This window comes from Procambarus clarkii, chromosome 18 (genome assembly GCF_040958095.1).
Source record: "Procambarus clarkii isolate CNS0578487 chromosome 18, FALCON_Pclarkii_2.0, whole genome shotgun sequence".
In the NCBI taxonomy this organism is placed as follows: domain Eukaryota; kingdom Metazoa; phylum Arthropoda; class Malacostraca; order Decapoda; family Cambaridae; genus Procambarus; species Procambarus clarkii.
Genome location: NC_091167.1, coordinates 4940037 through 4963530, shown reverse-complemented (window position 1 = coordinate 4963530; position 23494 = coordinate 4940037). Strand labels below are relative to the sequence as shown.

Below are 23494 nucleotides of genomic sequence, written 5' to 3'. Positions count from 1 at the left end.
CACAGTCACATCAGGAGGAAGACAACAGTGAAGGAACAGGTGATGAAACTTAGGGTGGGCGAGGACAGTTACACAGAGAATGATAAAGAGGAGTGTGAAGACTCAACAAAAGGTTTCAGGAGGTCTTTACAATAGAACAGGGAGATGTCACGGCGCTAGAAGAGGTGGCAGCAAACCAGGTGACCTTGGATAGATTCGAAATTACAAGAGATGATGTCAAGAAGCACCTATTGGAGCTGGATGTGAGAAAAGCTGTTGGGCTGGACGGAATCTCACCATGGGTATTGAAAGAGTGTGCAGGAGCACTTTGCTTGCCACTCTCCATAGTGTATAGTAGGTCACAGGAAACGGGGGACCTACCAGAAATATGGAAGACTGCTAATGTAGTACCAATATACAAAAAGGGTGACAGACAAGAGGCACTGAACTACAGGTCAGTGTCCTTAACTTGTATACCATGCAAGGTGATGGAGAAGATTGTGAGAAAAAACCTAGTAACACATCTAGAGAGAAGAGACTTCATGACAACACATGAACATGGGTTCAGGGAGGGGTGAATCTTGCCTTACAGGCTTTATAGAATTCTACGATCAGGTGACAAATATTTAGCAAGAAAGAGAAGGATGGGCGGACTGCATATTTTGGACTGTCGGAAAGTCTTTGACACAGGACCCCATAAAAGGTTGATGCATAAGCTGGAGAAACAGGCAGGAGTAACTGGTAGGGCGCTCCAGTGGATAAAGGAGTACCTAAGCAATAGGAAGCAGAAAGTTACAGTGAGAGGTGAGACCTCAGAATGGCGTGAAGTCACCAGTGGAGTCCCACAGGGCTCATTTTTTGGGCCTATCCTGTTTCTGATATACGTAAATGATCTCACAGAAGGTATAGACTCATTCTTCTCAATGTTTGCTGACGACGCCAAAATTATGAGGAGGATTAAGACAGAGGAGGACAGCTTGAGGCTTCAAGAAGACCTGGACAAGCTGCAGGAATGGTCGAACAAATGGCTGTTAGAGTTTAACCCAAGCAAATGCAATGTAATGAAGATAGGGGTAGGAAGCAGGAGACCAGATACAAGGTACCATTTGGGAGATGAAATACTTCAAGAGTCAGAGAGAGAGAAAGACCTGGGGGTTGATATCACGCCTGACCTGTCCCCTGAAGCTCATATCAAGAGGATAACATCAGCAGCATATGCCAGGTTGGCTAACATAAGAACGGCCTTTAGAAACTTGTGTAAGGAATCTTTCAAAACATTATATACCACATATGTCAGACCAATCCTGAAGTATGCGGCTCCAGCATGGAGTCCATATCTAGTCAAGCATACAACTAAACTGGAAAAGATTCAAAGGTTTGCCACCAGACTAGTACCCGAGCTGAGAGGTATGAGCAACGAGGAGAGACTACGGGAATTAAATCTCACTTCGTTGGAAGACAGAAGAGTTTGGGGGACATGATCACCACATTCAAGGTTCTCAAGGGAATCGACAGGGTTGATATAGACAGGCTATTTAACACACGGGGCACACGCACTAGGAAGACACAGGTGGAAATTGAGTGCCCAAATGAGCCACAGAGATATTAGAAAGAACTTTTTTAGTGTCTGAGTGGTTGACAAATGGAATGCATTAGGAAGTGATGTGGTGGACGCTGACTCCATACACAGTTAAATGTGTAGATATGATAGAGGCCAATAGGCTCAGTAACCTGTACATCTGTTGATTGACGGTTGAGAGGCGGAACCAAAGAGCCCGAGCTCAACCCCCGCAAGCACAACTAGGTGAGTACACACCTGACACCCAGCCCACACACCTGACACATAGCCGACACACCTGATACCCAGCTCACACACCTGATACCCAGCCCACACACCCGATACCCAGCCTACACACCTGATACCCAGCCGACACACCTGATACCCAGCCCACACACCTGAAACCCAGCCCACACACCTGATACCAAGCCCACACACCTGAAACCCAGCTCACACACCTGATACCCAGCCTACACACCTGATACCCAGCCGACACACCTGATACCCAGCCCACACACCTGATACTTAGCCCACACGCCTGAAACCCAGCCCACACACCTGATACCAAGCCCACACACCTGAAACCCAGCCCACACACCTGATACCGAGCCCACACACCTGACACCCAGCCCACACACCTGATACCCAGCCTACACACCTGATACCCTGCCGACACACCTGATACCCAGCCCACACACCTGATACCCAGCCCACACACCTGAAACCCAGCCCACACACCTGATATCTAGCCCACACACCTGACATCCAGCCCACACACCTGATACCCAGCCCACACACCTGACACCCAGCCCACACACCTGAAACCCAGCCCACACACCTGAAACCCAGCCCACACACCTGATACCCAGCCGACACACCTGATACCCAGCCCACACACCTGATACCCAGCCCACACACCTGAAACCCAGCCCACACCCTTGATACCTAGCCCACACACCTGACACCCAGCCCAACACCCCTGATACCCAGCCCACACCCCTGATACCCAGCCCACACACCTGACACCCAGCCCACACACCTGACACCCAGCCCACACACCTGAAACCCAGCCCACACACCTGATACCCAGCCCACACACCTGAAACCCAGCCCACACCCTTGATACCCAGCCCACACACCTGACACCCAGCCCACACACCTAAAACCCAGCCCACACCCCTGATACCCAGCCCACACCTCTGATACCCAGCCCACACCCCTGATACCCAGCCCAAACACCTGAAACCCAGCCCACACACCTGACACCCAGCCCACACACCTGACACCCAGCCCACATATGTAAAAATTAAAACACGACGACGTTTCGATCCGTCGTGGACCATCACACATAATGGTCCAGGACCGACCCATACATCAGGGATTTTTCATTTTCAAATGTTTGGGTTTGGTATTTGTTCTTGAGATCTAATTACTGAGCTGCTATGAGCTGTGGTAATACTATCAATTAAGCACCCAAACGCTGCTAATTATCGTTGAAGCAAATAGCAATAACTTTCTTACTCATGTTTTATTTGGTGTATACTGTATACTACTTCCTGAATCTGATTGCTGTTGGTAATTGCAGATTGACAAGAATGATTTGAACCAAACAAGCACTTGGCTTCAGTCTAATCAGAGAAAGGACGGTTGCTTCAACAACACTGGTAAAGTCTTCCACAAGGCCATGAAAGTGAGTATTTTTCTCATGCATGACACCGATTGAATGAGAATCATTTGGAGAAATGTGGAAATTTGAACCATCATTCTGGTGAGTCCCAAACGCTCTAGAACGCTAGGTCACATCCTGCATTGTTGTAAATTATTTCCTTTTTGTAATATTACGCTATTGTAATTTCTTTGTTTATTGGTTTAATGTTAAAAATAAAAAAAAGGACGTTGAATAAATATACACCAGTATTATGAAGGAGACTTCAACAGGTTCCATATACATAATGCTGGAATAATGTGATCTGTTGTGGCATTACTCTTTCATGCCACACATGTCACACATGTGTGATATGTCACACGTTGAAGGCTAAAGTCTCATTTATGTGGGACTTAAATGAGGAAATTAATTGGACTGGAACTTAATAAATGATACTTTAAAATAAGAATGCAAAATAAATGAACTTATAATTCCTTAGCTTATACAAAGTCCTGGCAATCCTCCTGTCTTAGGATGCTATGTGGACTTTACTTATTAACACCAGGATAGTGATGGAAGAAACACAATGTACCTGTTGGCATTTAAAACACTTCAGCATTGTAGTTTACAATGGATGAAATGATAAAACACAGTTCAGTGACTCTAAATACTGGTTCTCTTTTAGTATCAAAAGTTCTCAACACTACACAGTCTAACCTCGCTCTTAAACTGCATAGCTAATAACTGAGATCATGTCTAGTAATTATAACAACTAGTTATATGATACAAGCAAGATATTATATGCAAATATGCAAGCACTTATGATAAATTAATGATAAATGTGATAGCAATTGATAATTTATACAGATGAATTATATATATATATATATATATATATATATATATATATATATATATATATATATATATATATATATATATATATATGTATATATATATATGTCGTACCTAGTAGCCAGAACGCACTTCTCAGCCTACTATGCAAGGCCCGATTTGCCTAATAAGCCAAGTTTTTATGAATAAATTGTTTTTCGACTACCTAACCTGCCTAACTTAACCTAACCTAAATTTTTCGGCTACCTAACCTATAAAGATAGGTTAGGTTAAGTTAGGTAGGGTTGGTTAGGTTTGGTCATATATCTACATTAATTTTTACTCCAATTAAAAAAATTGACCTCATATGTAATGAAATGTGTAGCTTTATCATTTCATAAGAAAAAATTAGAGAAAATATATTAACTCAGGAAAACTTGGCTTATTAGGCAAATCGGGCCTTGCATAGTATGCTGAGAAGTGCGTTCTGGCTACTAGGTACGACATATATATATATACATATATATATATATATATATATATATATATATATATATATATATATATATATATATATATATATATATATATATATATATATATATATATATATATATATATATATTATTAAATATGACCGAAAAAGTAAGATTAATAATTCTAACACGAATTTTCTCAATCTTTCGTACATTACGCTTCACTGTTGGAGGTAAATAAAAAATCAATTCTCCAAAATTCATTTTTATTTCTAGTCTGACGCGACACGGGCGCGTTTCGTAAAACTTATTACATTTTCAAAGACTTTAGTTCACAAATACACAACTGAATAGAACTTACGTATCTCCGATTTTATATCTACATTTGAGTGAGGTGGAAGGGGTGATGTGGCATTAACACAAGACAGAACAAAATGTGGTATTAATAGGGTATTAATTTCATCAACACAAGACAGAACAAGAGTATTAATAGGGTATTAATTTCATCAACACAAGACAGAACACGAAACAATGGATATTGAATAGAAGTGTTTGTAGAAAGCCTATTGGTCCATATTTCTTGATGCTTCTATATTGGAGCGGAGTCTTGAGGTGGGTAGAATATAGTTGTGCAATAATTGGCTGTTGATTGCTGGTGTTGACTTCTTGATGTGTAGTGCCTCGCAAACGTCAAGCCGCCTGCTATCGCTGTATCTATCGATGATTTCTGTGTTGTTTACTAGGATTTCTCTGGCGATGGTTTGGTTGTGGGAAGAGATTATATGTTCCTTAATGGAGCCCTGTTGCTTATGCATCGTTAAACGCCTAGAAAGAGATGTTGTTGTCTTGCCTATATACTGGGTTTTTTGGAGCTTACAGTCCCCAAGTGGGCATTTGAAGGCATAGACGACGTTAGTCTCTTTTAAAGCGTTCTGTTTTGTGTCTGGAGAGTTTCTCATGAGTAGGCTGGCCGTTTTTCTGGTTTTATAGTAAATCGTCAGTTGTATCCTCTGATTTTTGTCTGTAGGGATAACGTTTCTATTAACAATATCTTTCAGGACCCTTTCCTCCGTTTTATGAGCTGTGGAAAAGAAGTTCCTGTAAAATAGTCTAATAGGGGGTATAGGTGTTGTGTTAGTTGTCTCTTCAGAGGTTGCATGGCTTTTCACTTTCCTTCTTATGATGTATAAACAACAGGGCTCCATTAAGGAACATATAATCTCTTCCCACAACCAAACCATCGCCAGAGAAATCCTAGTAAACAACACACAAATCATCGATAGATACAGCGATAGCAGGCGGCTTGACGTTTGCGAGGCACTACACATTAAGAAGTCAACACCAGCAATCAACAGCCAATTAATGCACAACTACATTCTACCCACCTCAAGACTCCGCTCCAATATAGAAGCATCAAGAAATATGGACCAATAGGCTTTCTACAATCACTTCCATTTCAATACCCTGTATATATATATATATATATATATATATATGTATATATATAATATATATGCGAACAAGCCTGAATGGTCCCCAGGACTATATGCGAATGAAAACTCACACCCCAGAAGTGACTCGAACCCATACTCCCAGGAGCAACGCAACTGGTAACTACAGGGCGCCTTAATCCACTTGACCATCACGGACGTCAAAAGGAAGTGATAGCCAAGGCTATTTGAGCCACTTTCCCGACGGCAACTCGGATGGTAATCTTGGGCATAGCATTTCACCAAATCACCTCATTCTTTGTGCACACGTGAGGAACACAAATGCGAACAAGCCTGAATGGTCCCCAGGACTATATGCGAATGAAAACTCACACCTCAGAAGTGACTCGAACCCATACTCCCAGGAGCAACGCAACTGGTAACTACAGGGCGCCTTAATCCACTTGACCATCACGGCCGTCAAAAGGAAGTGATAGCCAAGGCTATAGCCCTGGCTATCACTTCCTTTTGACGGCCGTGATGGTCAAGTGGATTAAGGCGCCCTGTAGTTAACAGTTGCGTTGCTCCTGGGAGTATGGGTTCGAGTCACTTTTGGGGTGTGAGTTTTCATTCATATATATATATATATATATATATATATATATATATATATATATATATATATATATATATATATATATACAGGTATTTGTACATATATTCAGAATAAATGGTAAAGATTAAGATAGATGCTCACTTGATTTTCCCCCTCTACATAACGATTAACAATTTATATGGACATATTAAGGTCATAAAAGCATGCAATTGACCAATTTACACTCTACAAACACTTAATAACTGATGTTTGTAACTAATAATTATCCATTTATTAACTATAATTATTATTATAATAATAACTGTAATAACTAGTAATAACTAGTAAATAACTAGTTATAACTAATTATAACTAATTATTACTAATAATAAGTAATAACTAGTAAATAACTAGTTATAACTAATTATAACTAGTTATTACTAATAACTAGTAATAACTATAATAAGTAATAACTATCCAAATTGAGAACTGATGCCCAACTGACCAGTTGCCAGATTATCTCTCTCCTGATGAGATTAGCCACAGTATTTAATGATATAACCGCATTGGTGCAGTGAATAGATACACGCTGTAGAGTTTTTATGACGATTAAGCTAGGTGTTAGGGGTGAGGGAGGGAGGTGTTGGTATTCCCGACGTCTTTACTAAGGCCAGGGGCCTCTTCTGGGTCTCGCTGTGTCAGGGGCTGGTTCTTTGGGGGGTTAATGCGCTTGTAACAAACTAGGCTGGTTGTAAGAATTTTCCAGAATGTTTTATCTACAAGGGAGAATGGGAAGCGGGACCCGCGTGGTGACCCGGGACCTGACCCCAGGGAATTCGCGGTGAAAATAATTGACGCCTTATTCATAGTTTCGTATAATGAATCATCCTATAGTATTCAGTAATTTAGAATAAATAGTCTTTATTCAGGTTGCATTCAAATTGTATTATATAGTTATAATATCAAGAGTATTCTAATTATTGAGTTAAGTCACCATCAGTGACCTCACGAATCAGATCTAAGTTGTAAGGCGGAGTGACCGGCGGTCATAGGTCATCAGAGTTGACATGTCCACTATTTCTCAAAGGTCAAATAGCCATGTGGTGATCGGTAACAGCTCTGCCGTTAGATGCTTGTGTAATTTAACTTCAGTAAAATAATTCAACCAGTCTGGATCAATTAAGTACAACAGAGGTTAGTTGTTATAAATTAAACCTTGCTAAGTAACTTGGTAAGCGATGCGGAACAATACAATGCTCTAGTCTGGGGAAGACCAGAGAGAGGACAATTAGTGTGGTTTGAGAAACAACTCGGGCAGGTGGTCTTACCATCATCGGCCTCCCGACAGCACGAACATCTAGCTGGTCCCCAAAGGTAGAGTTGCTTTATGAGTTCTTATAGGGATAGTCAATTCATTGCCGTTCAGGTCAAGTAAGGAGTGTTATCGTGAGAGGGAGTGATAACCATTTAGATTTTGTTTTAGTTTTTCTTTTAATAAATTAATAGCTAGTAAATTTGCATTTTCATTATTTCCATGTGTATGTTATATGTATATGAATTTGTCCTGGTTACGTGGTCCCAACGAGGCAGAGTTGAATTGGGCGCCGATTCTAACATCGAATCGGAATTCATCATTCCCATTTAATTAATTCCACACTCAAGTTCCCAAGGTCATATATTACTAGTGGGGATCAAGCCCCAAGGTTGATTAATTAGCATGATCGATCCAGACCTCGATCATTGCTCAGTGTTACTGGTCTGGTGGTGGCGGCAGAGGCGACTCTAGGGTTTTGCTCAAAGCCTAGGTCACGTAATACGGGTTGTAGAATCCTAAGTCAGTCAATCGTCTTAGGACCACGTGGCATGGAGTCGGCTTCAGTAAAAGTTTTGGAGACCTTTGTAGAGAATAAAAAGTAAGAATACGGGTAGAGGGGGAAAAGGTAGGAAAGCGCATATCGGAACACCCTCCCAGTGTTACAATGGTGCACAGCGGTGGTTTCAACAATTTTGTTTGAAATTGTTGAAAGGCTCACGCGTCTAGCCATTCGAACATGTGCGTAGATGCTAAGGAGACAGCCGCGGGCCAGGATTAGCAGTGCGCCTCACAACAGTGCGTTTGAGTGGGGATTGGCGAATCTTGGGTCATGCGGGCTGATATGATTAAGGTTTAGTTAGTAAGATTAGGCTGTTAAGATTTATTGAAAAGGAGACCGCTCCGAGTTGATTGGACTGGGTACCATACTCGACCCATTGCAATTAATTCAGAGGTGTTGGGAGCCGCCATACTCTCAACAGCAGTTCCTTGTGGGCTGTCTGGGCGGATATATCCGTGGGACGCCAGGAGATAGATCCAAGGGCGTTGTTAGACGGCCCAAAACGCTAGGGAAAACGTAAATCCGTGAAGGGCGTTGCAGCCTCCGAGGGACGGACTAGTAACCTACCTAGCAGCGATTCAACAACTAAGTGATCGCACACTTAGTGGAGGTTGAGTCGTCCCTAGTCTTAATTGTTGCTGAAAGCTGCGTGTCTCTCTGTTAGAACCTAGATGGTCGAGACCCCTTGGCTAGGCGTGGTACGGCGGTCTGGTAGGAGCAATTATAAGATTAAGTCGAGTGTATATTTGAATTAAGTATACTTAAATTTATAAAGTAATTCCTGTTATTTGCGTTGTTCTAGAGATTAATTTTTTTTCCCCTAAATTCAATCCCCGGTTAAATATTTTTCCCAAGTGTTTGTATTTTCTTATGTATTAGGCTAAGTGCGTACATTAAGTTTTGCTATTCCCTGTTGTATTAGTCTAAGTCAGAGGCGTTGTTTCTAGAGCGTAGTTAATCCTCTGGACTTAGGGCTATATGTCGGTCACTATTGTTAGTGCAGGAATTGTTAAGGGATAGTAATTTTCGTTGTAAATGTTTAATAGAATTTGGGAAATATTTCTCAGTATTTCGGGATAAGTTTTCGGCTAAGTCAACGTCGGAAAGTCGTTAACTGTAATTTTGTATTCGCGGGTCACGTACATGATCTGGGTATCATTAGGATTCCCAAGTCGATGAGGATGATATTTTTTTCTAGTTTTACCAGTAAGATGGTAGAATTGCGTTTTTTAGACTTAGAATTTTTTTGTAGAAACGTAGGTGGAAAATTTTCAAAATCCAGCTTGGGCTAGAATATGACTTTTTGGCGAAAATTCGAATTTTCATGTTTCGTGTATATTCTAGGGTCAGTATTACCCTCTAGTGTGCGCAAGGGATGTAATTCTGTTCTTAAGCATTAAACAGTGATAATTACATTTTTGTCGAATTTAAGTATTTTTCGAGGAAATCGTGTTGTAATTTTGTCAGAATCCACTTGAGGTGAAAATCTCGCATTTTGACGAAAATTCGAATTAATGAGTGTTGAAACCGCCCGATGTGTCAGCATTGTTCTGTATACAACGTCAGTAGTAAATAATAACTTATTTATATCTGGGAACGAGAAACCCAATTTTTTGCGAATTAAAGGAGTTTTGTGATATTTGGGGTGATAGAATTTTTTCCGTCGGAGTCAGAAAAATTGGCAGAGTCCAACATTGAGTAAAAACGCAGTTTTTGGTGTAAAATCAAATTTTGGTAAGCAAATATATGTCCTGGGTGTCTATATTAATCGCTAGAGCGGTTTATTAACGAAAAACTAGTTATTTTCCTTCAGAACAAAAATTTTGATTTTTCTGCGTTTAAGCGAAAAAGCGCGGAACTTAGTTTTTTTTTCAGCACAGCTGGTCCCGCTTCATCAGTCATCAGTGGCCACGCTGCTCACTTCAAGTGCGTTTAGTGTTAAAGTACAGTAAATATTCTTTATTAATCCATCACGAGTGCTGCGCGTTAGCTGCGTTATCATTTAAATTGTTTTATATAAATTAGATTCTTTAATTTTTTTTAACGTTAAGGACTTAGGTTTCAGCAATAGAACTGCGGGATATTTCACGGTCAGACACGAGTGCGGGGCAGACACTCATTCATCGAATTCACTTCAGCGATCCTCTCGATAAATCGGTGTATTTCCTATTTTGGGAATTTAGTAGTTTTTTCTTGGAAAAGAGTTGTGTTTTTTTATTATTATTTGTGTAAGATCACGGTTGTAGTGAGTCCGGGTCGAGGGTGTACTAAAGGGTAGTTACAAGAGACGTGGCACACCAGAAACCTCAGGAAATGTTTAACCCAGACAGTGACCAGTCAGTGGGGACCAGTGGGAGTGGAAGTGTAGAGGACAGCACCTCTTCCGACACCACTGGGGACCGCTCAGGTAGCTCAGCTGACGTCACAGGTGGGGTCAGTGGGACTGAAGCGACGAGTTCACGGGTTCTGCATGGGACTGGGCAGGCGAGGGTATCTTTCCATCCCAGTAGAGATACGATTATTGACATGAGTGGGGAGTCTTGCGAGGATTCGTCCCAAGAGTGAGGGGAGCCGTCTTGGGTCCCCCCACAAATAACATCGACGCCATGCCAACAGGGCAGACAGGGGGCTTCAGTTAGTACGGTAGGACGTCCCACTTCGCTCGGTAGAGAACAGCAACCTGTTCAACAGGAACAGGAACAACCACACCAACAGCAGGAACTACCCAACATAACACCAGTACCACAACACCTAGGTACACCTCATCCGTCACTACAACAACCCCAACCCCACCTCCCATACCAACCCCATCCTCAATCCCCATACCAACCCCATCCTCAATCCCCATACCAACCCCATCCTCAATTCCCATACCAACCCCATCCTCAATTCCCATACCAACCCCATCCTCAATTCCCATACCAACCCCATCCTCAATTCCCATACCAACCCCATCCTCCATTCCCATATGAACCCCATCCTCAATTTCCATACCAACCCTTCCCCCAACCCCAGACCACTCCATACCCATTCCAACCCCAGGCCACTCCATACCCATTCCAACCCCAGGCCACTCCATACCCATTCCAACCCCAGGCCACTCCATACCCATTCCAACCCCAGGCCACTCCATACCCATTCCAACCCCAGGCCACTCCATACACATTCCAACCCCAGGCCACTCCATACCCATTCCAACCCCAGGCCACCCCATACCCATTCCAACCCCAGGCCACCCCATACCCATTCCAACCCCAGGCCACCCCATACCCATTGCAATCCCAGGCCACCCCATACCCATCCCAACCCGAGGCCACCCACACCATACCTCAACCCCAACCTCCATCCACACCACAACCCCAGGCCACCCACACCATACCTCAGCCCCAACCCCAACCACAATCCACACCCCAACCCGAGGCCACCCACACCATACCTAGCTCAACCCCAACCTCCATCCACACCCCAACCCGAGGCCACCCACACCATACCTCAACCCAAGGCCACCCACACCGTACCTCAGTCCGAACCCCAACCTAACCTAAGTCCTTAACGTTAAAAAAATTAAAGAATCTAATTTATATAAAACAATTTAAATGATAACGCAGCTAACGCGCAGCACTCGTGATGGATTAATAAAGAATATTTACTGTACTTTAACACTAAACGCACTTGAAGTGAGCAGCGTGGCCACTGATGACTGGTGGAGCGGGACCAGCTGTGCTGAAAAAAAAAACTAAGTTCCGCGCTTTTTCGCTTAAACGCTGAAAAATCAAAATTTTTGTTCTGAAGGAAAATAACTAGTTTTACGTTAATAAACCGCTCTAGCGATTAATATAGACACCCAGGACATATATTTGCTTACCAAAATTTGATTTTACACCAAAAACTGCGTTTTTACTCAATGTTGGACACTGCCAATTTTTCTGACTCCGACGGAAAAAATTCTATCACCCCAAATATCACAAAACTCCTTTAAATCGCAAAAAATTGGGTTTCTCGTTCCCAGATATAAATAAGTTATTATTTACTACTGACGTTGTATACAGAACAATGCTGACACATCGGGCGGTTTCAACACTCATTAATTCGAATTTTTGTCAAAATCCGAGATTTTCACCTCAAGTGGACTCTGACAAAATTACAACATGATTTCCTCGAAAAATACTTAAATTCGACAAAAATGTAATTATCACTGTTTAATGCTGAAGAACAGAATTACGTCCCTTGCGCACACTAGAGGGTAATACTGACCCTAGAATATACACGAAACATGAAAATTCGAATTTTCGCCAAAAAGTCAGATTCTAGCCCAAGCTGGACTAAGAAAATTTTCCACCTACGTTTCTACAAAAAAATTCTAAGTCTAAAAAACGCAATTCTACCGTCTTACTGGTAAAACTACAAAAAATATCATCTGCATCGACTTGGGAATCCTAATGATACCCAGATCATATACGTGACCCGCGAATACAAAATTACAGTTAACGACTTTCCGACGTTGACTTAGCCGAAAACTTATCCCGAAATACTGAGAAATATTTCCCAAACTCTATTAAACATTTACAACGAAAATTACTATCCCTTAACAATTCCTGCACTAACTATAGTGACCGACATATAGCCCTAAGTCCAGAGGATTAACTACGCTCTAGAAACAACGCCTCTGACTTAGACTAATACAACAGGGAATAGCAAAACTTAATGTACACACTTAGCCTAATACATAAGAAAATACTAACACTTGGGAAAAATATTTAACCGGGGATTGAATTTAGGGGAAAAAAAATTAATCTCTAGAACAACGCAAATAACAGGAATTACTTTATAAATTTAAGTATACTTAATTCAAATATACACTCGACTTAATCTTATAATTGCTCCTACCGGCCCGCCGTACCACACCTATCCTAGGGGTCTTGACCATCTAGATTCTAACAGAGCGACATGCAGCTTTCAGCAACAATTAAGACTAGGGACGACTCAACCTCCACTAAGTGTGCGATCACTTAGTTGTTGAATCGCTGCTAGGTAGGTTACTAGTCCGTCCCTCGGAGGCCGCAATGCCCTTCACGGATTTACGTTTTCCCTAGCGTTTTGGGTCGTCTAACAACGCCCTCGGATCTATCTCCTGGCGTCCCACAGATATATCCGCCCAGACAGCCCACAAGGAACTGCTGTTGAGAGTATGGCGGCTCCCAACACCTCTGAATTAATTGCAATGGGTCGAGTATGGTACCCAGTCCAATCAACTTGGAGCGGTCTCCTTTTCAATAAATCTTAACAGCCTAATCTTACTAACTAAACCTTAATCATAGCCCGCATGACCCAAGATTCGCCAATCCCCAGTCAAACGCACTGTTGTGAGGCGCACTGCTAATCCTGGCCCGCGGCTGTCTCCTTAGCATCCACGCACGTGTTCGAATGGCTAGACGCGTGAGCCTTTCAACAATTTCAAACAAAATTGTTGAAACCACCGCTGTGCACCATTGTAACACTGGGAGGGTGTTCCGATATGCGCTTTCCTACCTTTTCCCCCTCTGCCCGTATTCTTACTTTTTATTCTCTACAAAGGTCTCCAAAACTTTTACTGAAGCTGACTCCACGCCACGTGGTCCTAAGACGATTGACCGACTTAGGATTCTACAACCCGTATGACGTGACCTAGGCTTTGAGCAAAACCCTAGAGTCGCCTCCGCCACCACCACCAGACCAGTAACACTGAGCAATGATCGAGGTCTGGATCGATCATGCTAATTAATCAACCTTGGGGCTTGATCTCCACTAGTAATATATGACCTTGGGAACTTGAGTGTGGAATTAATTAAACGGGAATGATGAATTCCGATTCGATGTTAGAATCGGCGCCCAATTCAACTCTGCCTCGTAGGGACCACGTAACCAGGACAAATTCATATACATATATAACATACACATGGAAATAATGAAAATGCAAATTTACTAGCTATTAATTTATTAAAAGAAAAACTAAAACAAAATCTAAATGGTTATCACTCCCTGTCACGTTAACACTCCCTACTTGACCTGAACGGCAATGAATTGACTATCCCTATAAGAACTCATAAAGCAACTCTACCTTGGGCGACCAGCTAGATGTTCGTGCTGTAGGGAGGCCGATGATGGTAAGGCCACCTGCTCGAGTTGTTTCTCAAACCACACTAATTGTCCTCTCTCTGGTCTTCCCCAGACTAGAGCATTGTATTGTTCCGCATCGCTTACCAAGTTACTTAGCAAGGTTTAAGTTATAACAATTAACCTCTGTTGTACTTAATTGATCCAGACTGGTTGAATTATTTTACTGAAGTTAAATTACACAAGCATCTAATGGCAGAGCTGTTCCCGATCACCACATGGCTATTTGACCTTTGAGAAATAGTGGACATGTCAACTCTGATGACCTATGACCGCCGGTCACTCCGCCTTACAACTTAGATCTGATTCGTGACGTCACTGATGGTGACTTAACTCAATAATTGGAATACTCTTGATATTATAACTATATAATACAATTTGAATGCAACCTGAATAAAGACTATTGTCTCCAAATTACTGAATACTATAGGATGATTCATTATACGAAACTATGAATAAGGCGTCAATTATTTTCACCGCGAATTCCCTGGGGTCAGGTCCCGGGTCACCACGCGTGTCCCGCTTCCCATTCTCCCTTGTAGATAAAACATTCTGGAAAATTCTTACAACCAGCCTAGTTTGTTACAAGCGCATTAAACCCCCCCCCCCTCCCGCCCAGAACCAGCCCCTGACACAGCGAGGCCCAGAAGAGGGCCCTGGCCTTAGTAAAGACGTCGGGAATACCAACACCTCCCTCCCTCACCCCTAACACCAGCGTCGAATGACATACCGGCTGATTATGACCACACCACACATACCTGTACACCAGCCTCTCCAGATCCAAGGCCTTCCGGCGATCCAAAGGAAAGCACCGAGCCATCAACCACACTCGCAACAGAACCTTACACACAACAACCAACGCCCGCTGGTAGATCGTCAACTGACGACACGACAATAACCCAACCGCAACCCCAACTGAATGAGAGACAGCTCCTAAATTCTACTCCAAGGAACAGTCATAAGAGGCAAACCAGGTAACCCCAAAAACCCGAAGCGACGAGACCACCGGAAACCCCGACCCACCTTACACCAGGCGGGAGGCCCACTCACTGATACTCATCAAACCCAACTTTGCAGGATTTGCCCCCGTGGCAGATTCAAACCGCAGGAGAACGTCCTGAACAGCACCAACCGAACCCACTGTAGCCAAAACCAAACGGTATCGTCAGCATACCCGCAAATAGGCTGCCGAAGACGGAAGGCAGAAGAGGAGGCACAATCAAGGAACAAGCCTTGACCGCCCGAAAAAGACGTTCTTGAAACATCACATACAAGAGCATAGACATGGGGCACCCCTGATGCACAGAACGGCAAATAAAAAAAAGGAACTAAAAAACCCATTCACACAAATGCGACTGTGACACCTGGCATACAACATGCGCACCCAATCCACATACATCGATGGAAACCCAAACCGCTTTATCGCACGGAACTCAAACGTCAACGACACTTGATTGAAGGCCTTCGACCAGTCCAAGCTGATCATCGCCGCTGAAAAGCGATACTCGGACGTGTACAGAAGCACGTCACGAATCAAAGAATTGCAATTCACAAGGGCACGACCAGGAACACCACAAAACTGCTCTACAGAGACCACCGACGCCCGACAACGCCACAGCGACACGCTAAAACCTTAGACAAAATCTTATAATCAACATTGAAGAGCGTAATAGGCCTCCAATTAAAAAAAAACCTGCAAATCGCTCGGCTTCGGGAGCAGCCGCCCGTCCCCGTCACAATAGGAGTCAGGCAGGGCACCCACCTGCAGATAAGCCTGCCCCACCTCCAAAAGGACGTCCCCCAACACATCCCAAAAGGTAATATAGAACTCAATGGGAAGGCCATCCACACCGAGCACCTTTCCCATACGAAACGACAGGACCACATCCAGGAGTTCCCCCAACGAAACATCTCTCACCAAGCGGGCACACTCCGCCTCTGACAAACCAGGGTACACCCATCCAAAAAAAAGTCTGCGAGCACACCATCCCCTTGCACCGCCCCATAGAGAGCCTTCAATTACCGCCGCATGTAAAGCAGAACCCCCTCCATGCAAGAAAAAACAGAACCATCAGGCTGGCGAAGGCCCGTAAGAAGAACAGAATCCCTCGCAGCCTTCTCCCACCCTAAAAGAAAGGGGAAAGAGCATCTCCCCATCCACACGCTCAGCCACACGAGCACGCACCCGAACACCTTCAGCCAACTCTGTATGCAACCTACAAATACGCTCCTTACACTAAAAAATCTCCCCAAAGCAGTCAACCCCAGCATTCAACTGCACATACACACTAGACAGTCGAACCTGAAGCAACCCGCAGCAGGCCTAACCTCCTGGCTGTCTCCTGCTTAGCGACAAAAAACCTCCAACACTTCACCTTACACCACTTCCACCAAACGAAGAGAGAAGAGAAGGCAGCCCTCCAGGCAAGGATCCCAACCAACCAGACAAAAAACTGGGCACATATACACGGACAGCATAACAACCGACAATTAAGTTTCTACCAACCCAGACCTGTATCCAGACACCAACCTGGACCACCACCAAACAATGATCAGACAAAGCCACCGGGACCGTGCGAAAGTCCAACACAGAACACTTCCCACGTGAAACATAGAACCTATCTATCCAAGAGCATGCCCGACACGCAGCGAAGGTATTCTCCAGTGGGCTGCCACACAAAACGGCAGTATCGTGAAACCCGCATGAACGCAAAATCTCACGCAAAGCGGCCGAAACATTCTGCGGGTGGGCACTAGAAATATTCCGCACACTCGTGACACAATTAAAATCCCCATGAAAGATCAAATCCCTCGTATCATGCCAGAGGAAGGGCAGTAGCCCCTCCCGAAAAAATAGTTCCTGGTCCCAACGATGTGCCACCCCAGTACACCGTCAAGAACAGAATTCCAACCCCCCAAAACTCTGCCCATACAAATAAGACCCACCCATCTTCATCCATTTCCGTGTGAAGCACGGAAATAGAAGCCCTCCGTGAAAATAACATGAGCGTCCCCCCAAAGGACGTTCTCAGCGAGATCAACACAATTTGAAAATCAGCACACAACCCTGGCAGAACAGACACATCCCAAACAATGTGCTCCTGGATCAGCGCCACATCCACACGCTGCTCCCGAAGCACATCCACAAGGCCCAACTGGACCGCAAGCGCATTCAGACCACGTACATTCAAAGACGCGCAAACAAAAGCAGGTGCCATTGAAACCCATCAAGGACCCCCTAACCCCACAGGCCCACCAGGGGTAACACCGGCACTCACTGCAGAGTCAGGGTCTGCAACGCGAGGGCCAATGCCTGCTGCTCCACAGAGGAGGAATCCACAGAAACTCCGGGCCTCGGACCTTCAGGAAGCGAACGGTGCCGGCATCACCCGGTAAAGCCTGCCGAGACCCTGCCACCACCGTCCTGGTACCACTCAAGCCCACCATCATCAAGGAAAGTCCGCCACTATCAGGCACCACATCACCTCCAGAATCCTCAGCAGATGCAGGAGAATTAGGAGGAAGGGAGGGGGCACCATCCGAGGCCAAGCCTTTGCGAAGCCTCAACCCGCTTGCCAGGGGGCTCCCTACTGCACGAGCCCCCCGCCCCCACCCCTGAAGTGCACTTCTGGTGAGGGGCAGGGGAGCACACTGCCCCCTCACGGAACACACTGCCAAGAGGGGCAAAAGGTGGCCGTGCAACACAGGCATCAGGAACGCCGCCACCATCGAGGATAACCACAGGGGAGACGACGACACCCCCATCTGCAGGAAGCACACCCCCACCACGGAAGAACCAGGAACCTGATGCTCCTCCGCCTACACCGGAAGCTGAAGACGTGAAGCAGGGGCAGCCATGTCCTCCACCGAAGCCAGCACAGGAAACACCCCAGGCACAGATGGAATAGCAGGCACATCCGCCGCAGGTACACCACCAGGCAAGCCCCCAGGATGAGGACCCTCCGGGGAGGCAGTCCACACACCTAGGGGGTTGGGAGGGAAATCCTCCTCCCGAAAAACAGAAGCGGCTTCCATGCGAGGAACATCACACCAGGCCGCATTGTGGCCTTTCTCCCCAGACTGGAAGCAAGTGAGGGCCTGACCATGATAAAAAACATGGAGATAAACACAACATAAAAGCTTGGAAGGGATGGACCCTGTGAGACACATCTGCAGCGTACGAGTACCCAGATGGAGACCCTGCAGCTGCCGTAGCACCATACCAAACCTCGCAAACACCGAGCCAAGCTCCGCTTCTGGAAAAGTCACATGCATCCTGTGCACACTCACAAAGGTCAGGGGGCCCACAGATAAGAGACGGCCACTGATAGAGCTGTACCAGGGAGGGGAACCGTTCGCTCATTCCAACGCTCCACAAACTGCACACAGCCAACAAACGTGGTTATGTCACCGCCGGTAACGTGGCAAACGTCACCACCACACGTGTGGGGGAAAACTTCTCAAGGCCGAGGAGATCCGGAATCTTCAAGTCAAATGCATCCAAAAGTGCAACCGCCACATGTTCCCAATTCACCGTAGCAGAAAAATCTAATTGGACAGTATTTACACGGCGGATGCGGCCACTACTAGCCGCCGCCATATTGCTAACCGCTGCCCCGGCCAGCAGGCGCTCCACACTAACGGGCAGCCACCACTAAGCAGCGACAAACAGCTACAGGCAGCCAGAGTTCGACATCCACACCCTCTGGCGACAGAGGGTGAATCTCCCCATTAGTTGGTTGGTTTCTTACTGACTTAGGACAGGAATGATGATAGGGGAAAGCCAGTAGTTTCCGTGGTGCTGCCACCTGGTGATGAGTAGCTGTTACTAGGGGATGTAAGACCAAACTACTGGGCGGATTGTTTGTCGAATAGTTTGCTGCAATGTTTGTTTGCCTTCTTTCAACTTTGCATTTGTCTGTTTTGCTTCATTTCCTTTATTGGGGTTTAATTCTTCGGTGAAAGTGATCGTGAATCCCCTGCACGTCTGCGATGGTTCAAGATTTTGGCCTTTGGTTTCCAGTAGACTTTTGAGGGCTTATAAGGGCTGATGTAACTGGAATGTGTGGAACTCTCAGTTCTGGTAGCTACTGCAAGTCCCTGAGACCCTTTTCCCCAGAAAGAGGCATTCCATTATTTCAGTGCAAGTTATCAGAACTTTCAAATGTAAGTAAATATTGGTTATAATTTTCCTAAGTCATTCACAATTTAAAAAATATATGCCATAGAAGTGTTGGATATTAACCCTTAAATGGCGCATGGCTGTTGACATTTGACACCCACAGGCGCATACAAAAAAATATATATTTTTTCTTCCTAACCTGTTAATTTGTATTCACTGATCATGGGGAAAAATAATAAAAAAATCGTAAGTGGCATATATTGCCCGCTATAGAGCGAGGAAGTCTGGCAAAAAACAGGCGCAGACTCAGCGTGCGTCCCAGGCGGTCTGTTGCTCGCCAGCTGTCAGGCCGGCGTTGCCACAAAGAGATAATTACCTAATTATTTAAATGTCTCTGATTGATTTTTCATAGTTTTTTGCTGTAATATTATTCAATAGTGTGTATTGTGATATATTTATATAATAAAATGAGTGAATCATCGCTGTACTCAAAAATATGGTGTACATATTGTTGATTCAATTATGTTCATCAAACATAATACTTTGTCGGTTATTACACTATATGTACAGATTATATATAAGTATCTGCATGTTTTGTTCACTATAACGAACCACTAAGTTGCTATTATGAGTCAAAAAGTAACGAGGAGTGACCGCAGTGTACCAGCCAGCCACTCACTGCCTCCCTCAACACCTCACTTGCCCACATTCTCCTCCCACCATACTGTTTTTACTTTTATTCACTATATACAGACGTTATATATAAGTATCTACATTCATGTTCACCATAACGAACCACTAAGTTGATATGCTGAGTGGCAGTGGCAGTGGCAGCCCGCCACTGGCTGCCACTCCCTCCCTCACCTCACCTGACTTGCCACCATTCTCCACCCACCATACTGTTTTTGCTTATATATACAGACGTTATATATAAGTATTTACATGTTTTGTTCACCATAACTGTACATCTAAGCTTGTATGGTGAGTAAAGGCACAAAGACGTAGGACCTCACACAGTCAGCTGGTGGCTGCCGCCCTCAAGGCCAGGCGCACTAATATTACTCCTCCAGCAATACTGTTTGTGGTGTTATTATGCTATATACACACATTATGTATAAGTATTTACCTGTTTTATTCACCATACTTGTACAAGTAAACTGTTATGGTGCCCAAAGACCATCGTGGTCACCAGTAAACAACATGATAAGTCGTGCAGACGACGCCACCGCCCTCACCAAAATGGTGGCTCCCAACCTACTCCTCTCACTGTTTATACCCTCTATACACACTTTATATATAAGTATCTACATTTGTGTTCACCATAGCGAACCACTAAGCTGGTATGGTGAGTGCAGTCAATAAAAGGTGACCACACAGTCAGAAGACAGCGCCACTACCCTCCCTCCCACTGCATTACTCCTCCCTCCTTGGAGCACAACGCTAAATATCACCACAATCCTGCTATTATCAGAACCCTGGTCAGTTTTATCACAGTCAGGGGTTTTCTGTAATAATATCATCACTACATAATAGCTTGAACAAGTATATTATGGCATTTTTAGGCGATGTTGTGGTCACAAGCTGAACAGCAGTGCTGTGAGCTCGTGCTGCATGCGTCAGGCTTGGTAGCTCGCTCAATACTAAGGCCCCTAACACCCGGGAATTTGCCCCACGATTTTTTTTTTAAATGGCGTCTGTTTACAAGAGCCCTAATGAAGGTGTGGTGAACCCCGTGTATCCGCGGGCCATTTAAATCTTGCATAGTACTCCAAAGCATCATATGTTGCGATGCGCAATTTAAGGTTAAAGGAGGCGGAAGATTTTCAGAATGAAATAATTGAAAGTAAGTTATGTGTTAGGAACTGATGATTGAATTTGCAAGAACATGCAGTAGAGTTCAACACTCAGGCGATCCTATAACAATATGTTATCACATTTCTAACAGGGAGGAATTGATGGAAGTGACTCTCCCGTGCCTCTAACAGCCTATGTGATGATTGCTCTCCTGGAGGCCAATGACAAGTCATGCAGCCAGGCCGACTGTTTGGCTGCCCAGTGTCTACAAGCAGACTCCTCCTCTGACCCCTACGTTATGGCGCTCAAAGCCTATGCTTTCGCCTTGGCTAAGCTTCCTGAAGCCGAAGTAATTCTCCAGAAATTGCTGGAACAAGCTGTTGTGACAAAGAACTCCACTCACTGGGAGCTGCCCAAGGGACCAGGTATAGTCGGGGGAAGAAGGGTATAAGGTGTTACCTTAGTAAGTGCGTAAGCACTATATTTATTTTCTCTTTAACTTTGCTTACGACTGAATAATCTTGCTGGTTGTACTGACAAGAAGTTATGGTTATAATTTTAGGCGAGCTTGATAGGCCTTAAATAAAGCTAATATCCAAAACAAAATTGAGATGAATGTCATTCATTATTGTTTTATTAAATGCAACTCCTAGAATAATTTATATTTGAAAATAAACACAGGTAAATCAATATAAATATATCTAATCAAAGAACCCGTGTATTGTGGCTTGATATTTGCAGCCTAATCAAAATATTCACGTAATAAATTTTGTTCGGTTAACAAAGAAGTTTTAAATAGAATTTTAGTTTTAAGATGATTGTTTACAGCATTTGTTTTAATTTATTTTACATTTCATTCACGTAGACCATCAGAGCCTCGAACCAAATGTCACAAAAGCAGACAACTTTAGTTCTACCAACCAGGCTACAAGCACCACAACTGGTATCTGACTGAGAAACCAGCTGTCTCTCTGAGCTCCTCCCTTATTGTGGGTGCTCGTAGCTTGGTTGGTAGAACAAGTCTTCTGCTTTGTTGGTTCTGGGTTCGAGGCTCTGATGGGCAAAGCGAAAAAAAATTATTATCTACGTGTCTTGTGGTCAGGGATATATTTTACCTGTGTCCAAATGGTTGATATGTTTCATACAATAATTACGTATTGTATAATCAGGCAAGACGAAGGCTGTAGGGGTGGAAACAGCTGGCTACGCCATCATGGCCATGATGACCCTTGACCCTAAACAGTACGAGCAGCAGGCTAGGAAGGTGGTCAAGTGGATCACGGCGCAGAGGAATGGCCAAGGAGGATTCTATTCCACACAGGTAATATTCTCCTTCGTTACCCACATGCCTTGCCTATACATCCATCGTCGTTACCCAACATGTCTTGCCTATACAACCATCATTGTTACCCACATGTCTTGCCTATACAACCAACCATTTTATTGCATGGAAATTTAGCAGAATTTTGTTTACTTTCATGTTCTTTAGCAATAGAAGAACTCGTATAATTTCTTTTGAACAAAAGAAATGCTGATATGAAAGAAACTGACAAAGAAATATACACAAGTTGAGCACTGTGGAACGGAAAAACATATTTCTGGGCTGTCCTCTATGTAGCACCCCAGTGTATTAAGTCCTTGTACCACAGAACCTCCAGTGTATTAAGACTTTGTACCACAGAACTCCCAGTGTATTAATTAAGTCCTTGTATCACAGAACCCCCAGTGTATTAAGTCCTTGTACCACAGAACTCCCTGTGTATTAAGTCCTTGTACCACAGAACTCCCATTGTATTAAGCCCTTGTACCACAGAACCCCCAGTGTATTAAGCCCTTGTACCACATAACCCCCAGTGTATTAATCCCTAGTGCCACAGAACCCCCAGTGTATTAAGTCCTTATACCACAGAACCCCCAGTGTATTAAGTCCTTATACCACAGAACCCCCAGTGTATTAAGGCCTTGTTCCACAGTCCCCGCGAGCTCCAGATGTTAAGGCGCAGTAGACGGCTGTCTGGTGTTGCTCCCTTGGTG

The 23494-nt window shown here is 44.1% G+C and overlaps 1 protein-coding gene across 2 annotated transcripts in view; it reads left to right on the top strand.

Moving 5' to 3' along the window:
• LOC123750139 (alpha-2-macroglobulin-like) overlaps positions 1 to 23494 on the top strand; it is a 434012-nt gene that overhangs the window by 211979 nt on the left and 198539 nt on the right. Inside the window, exons 22-24 of one of the 2 annotated variants that reach the window (XM_069326236.1) lie at positions 3123 to 3227; positions 21612 to 21885; positions 22630 to 22781. The exons of the other annotated variant lie outside the window; for it this stretch is intronic. Of the exons in view, the coding sequence (XP_069182337.1) occupies positions 3123 to 3227; positions 21612 to 21885; positions 22630 to 22781 (531 nt within the window). The remainder of the gene's footprint in view (positions 1 to 3122; positions 3228 to 21611; positions 21886 to 22629; positions 22782 to 23494) is intronic. 2 annotated transcript variants of the gene reach the window in all.